This window comes from Pteropus alecto, unplaced genomic scaffold (assembly GCF_000325575.1).
Source record: "Pteropus alecto unplaced genomic scaffold, ASM32557v1 scaffold104, whole genome shotgun sequence".
In the NCBI taxonomy this organism is placed as follows: Eukaryota; Metazoa; Chordata; class Mammalia; order Chiroptera; family Pteropodidae; genus Pteropus; species Pteropus alecto.
The window spans coordinates 2,512,947-2,516,559 of record NW_006436664.1 but is presented as its reverse complement, the minus strand read 5'-3'; the positions used below and the strand labels follow the sequence as shown (position 1 = coordinate 2,516,559).

The window sequence follows — 3,613 nt, the reverse complement described above, 5'->3', positions numbered from 1 at the left end:
AAAAAAAGTACTGTTCCAATCTAGGATTTCACCTAAAAAAAACTTATGTAAAAGCATAAACCAGATGATGACAATGTACTTTCGGCTACTGTTTAAGAATAAGCATTTTTAAGAACTGAGTCTATTAGCTATTATAAACCTTATTGCCCATGAACTCTCATTTTTTCTAAGGAGTTTGAGATACAGTATTTAAATAGGCAGTACTTGACTTGACAAGCAGATTAAATCCTAAAATTGCATATCTAAATTTGTTGTTTTGAACTTCTAAGTACAATTTTTCGTAGGGCAACTGCAGAATAAATTCAGCCTACTTAACTTATAATACAGTTGAATGAGTACATATTGTATTTCTGTTCTTACTGTTCGTCAAGAAGGCAGGTATCCTAGCCCCCTGTAAAGAAAGGAGCTCTGAAAACTGGGAGACTGTGTTTTACCCTTTGAGAGGCATTTTTGTATCTCTCTGATCCTCATCAGTTGTTCCTAAAACCTAAGATATCAGTAAGGTGGCTATAGCACATGTGCATATGAAGCCCAGAAATCAAGCAAAACAAAATGCTAGGTATCTTTTCAGAACAGTCCCCTTGAAAAGTTCCCATAATTCCAGGTTATAGTTTCAGTTCTTTTCCTAAGGGACATGAAAATAACTGGAACACAGCAAAATAAGAGGCTGAATTATAGGAACTATATAAAGGATTCAGCAGAAGGCCGAGAAGCATAAAGCTTGTGACCTGGTAGGTTTCATATCCCCCTTTTCTACTTATAAAATTGCAGAAATAATAAAAGAAAACTACTGTAAATTTAACACAGAAATGTAAAGAACAATGTCAAATGTTCATTCTTCTCATTAGTAATTAAATTTTGTTTTTCGAAAACCAAAAAACACTAAATGAAGTTGTTTTGGGTTCTCAATGAACCTCACTCTGCAGTGAAAGTGATTATGGAAGGAAATAATAGAATTTACCCGAGTTACCAAATGAACAACTTGGTTTAAAATATTTTCAAATTTGTTGAAATTTCATGAAAACTTGTTCCATTGATGTTTTTAACATTCATATTAATACTTTCAATATTACTAGAGTATCTCAGGACATTTCCAAAATAAAGATGAGATTATCTTATTTCCAAACACATAAAGATAATTTTAAAAAACCCTTTGAAATATCATTAGTAGAAATAATACATGTAATCACACTACACTTTAATTTTAGACAATGAATTTGCTACCAAAGCAGCATAATAAGCAGCACCATCCTTACAGTAAATGACAAGAAACCTTAAAAGCAGAATGATAGTGTATTGTATTCATGTGGAAGTGATAGCTGACTCAGAAGGACAGGCATGGGGTGGCTTTATAAACAGGTAGGCTGGATGCTAATAAAAGTGGAAGGTATACTTTTATTATACCTCAATAAAGCTGAAAAAAAGTGGTAAGGGAGGAAGGGCGAGAAAAATTAAACAAAGAGAAAATATGGTATACCATTATTTTGCCTACATAAAGTTATCCATCCATTCAACCAACCAACCAGTTAAAAGGTACTGTGCAAGACATGTTCTAAGACCAAAGGCATGCATTTTTTTGGATGATTGTTTAGAAGTGCGATCGGATCTCAGAACAGAAAACTCTATTTGGAACTTGCTGAATTCACCCCCACTCTTGGCCTCATCCGTCTAAATGCTTACTGACTGAATCATTTCAACTTCTGGGTCAGGTGGTCCTCTAGCCATACATTCAACTCTGACAAAGTCTCCAACCTGGTCAAGACCAACTTATAGCTTCAAAAGGCCTCTCTTACTACATAAAATCGAAGTAAGGAAATGGAATGGTTTGGTGTGAAAAGCTAGGGAAATACACAGGCCACTGGAATATTGAAACCATGCTCCAGATACAACTTGGAGCTTTTGATTTAGACAGAATTTTAGGGGAAACACACACACACACACACACACACAGCTTAGCATTAAACCAGGACTTTGTCTCGACCCTGAATATAATGCATGATGTTCAACATGCAATATTAACTGCAATAGTAAGGACACTGCTCTTGGAGAAAAACAATGCTGTATGACAATGTGCACATCACTTGACCTTGTTAACTGTCAGTTTCCTCTATATAAAACAGGGATAATAATAGCTGTGCTACCTAATTCACAGGGTCATTGAAAGGATCAAGTAAGATAGTATATATGAAAGTACTTGTAAACTGTTAAACTATTATTACTATATACGCTGCTCCTTTTCGACTCTTTGAACTTTGTTTCAACTCACAGTTAAATTCTAAGGTTTTAGAATCTCCACATAAGGAAAATCAAAATTAATAGGCTTTTGGCGAGGGTAATCGAGAAATAAAAGGAAATATTGATTAGGATAATCTGTCAGAACATAAGAAGTTAATCCTAGAATTACAGTAAAGTCCTGTTGCAAAATCAGGACAGTTACATGCTTATCCTTTGCAGACATCGGGCCAGTTCGCCCAATACAGGCAACTACCATGCTGTATTGTGCTACTTTTAGGTGAATCACTAAAGACAAACTGAGTCAGGAGGTGCCAGGGGCGGGACTTCCAACCCCGATGATCAGGCTCTTCCCTAATCCCTAGGTTTAACAAGCACTCCTCCTACTCTTTGTGCCTGGCAGTTAATCAAAACTATTTCCGGAAAGAAAATGGCTGTCAAAGATTTCTTTTAGGGAGAGTCTTGTAACTATGAGACACCAGTAGCATACCTACTCCTTCTCTCCCCGCCCCCCACGAACTATCTATTTTGAATGAACAGGTTCAAAGTCAGAAAAACCAAATCAGGTTTTGTTTCTCCCAAGACCCACAGGCCTCACCGTCCAAGCTTCAGCTTTCCCATCTGTAAAATGAGGAACGACGGCGTCTGTCAGCTCTATAGCATCGCTACTGAAAGGATGAATGAGACATTGCCTGAAAGGCGCCAGGAGTGATGTCTAATAAACATCAAGTACCTCACTGTTTATAAATTATGATGATTCCCGTTATGCCCTCCTGCCTCAAGGAAATCGTCGGGTTAGAATTGACACCCCCGGTCACTGAAAAATGCAACGCTGAAGCGGGCCAGGCGTATCCGCTCTGAATCTATTTCGGGGTGAGAGGAAGGAGGCGACTCTGAGCCCTGAGAGAGAGGGGGAGGGGGAAAAGAAGGGTGGATGGAGAGGCTAGGACGAGCCTACCTGTTGTTCCGGATGCTGACCAGCACGCACAGCACCAGCTCCAAGTAGGTGCGCAGCACTTCCAGCCAACGGGTTGAGAGCTGCAGTGCCTCGACTTCTTCCCCGCCAGTCCCGGGATCCGCGCCGCCTCCGTCGCCTGGGCCGCCGCCTCCGCTCAGGTAATTCTCGGCGGCGAACTCAACGCGCAGCTCTCGCACGAACCAGCCGCACTTGCGCATGAGGAATTCGAGCCGAGGCTGCTCCGCGGGTGAAACCCGGAGGCAGATGCGGAGCTGGGGCCAGAGAGCCGGGTAGAAGAGGCACTCACGCCAGTGCGAGCAGGAGGCCGAAGCCCGCAGGCGGTCGGGCGCAGGCAGGAAGGAGAAGATGTGCACGATCAGCTCGCTGGGCAGCGACGCGGCGCCCGCCGCCTGCCCGCACAGA

At 41.4% G+C, this 3,613-nt stretch overlaps 1 protein-coding gene across 1 annotated transcript in view; it reads right to left on the bottom strand.

Annotated features, from left to right (window-relative positions):
* FBXO33 (F-box protein 33) overlaps positions 1 to 3,609 on the bottom strand; it is a gene marked incomplete at its 5' end in the record, with an annotated part of 23,205 nt that extends 19,596 nt beyond the window's left edge. Inside the window, one exon of the mRNA XM_025047938.1 lies at positions 3,191 to 3,609. Within this exon, the coding sequence (XP_024903706.1) occupies positions 3,191 to 3,609 (419 nt within the window). The remainder of the gene's footprint in view (positions 1 to 3,190) is intronic.
* Positions 3,610 to 3,613: the final 4 nt, after the last annotated feature.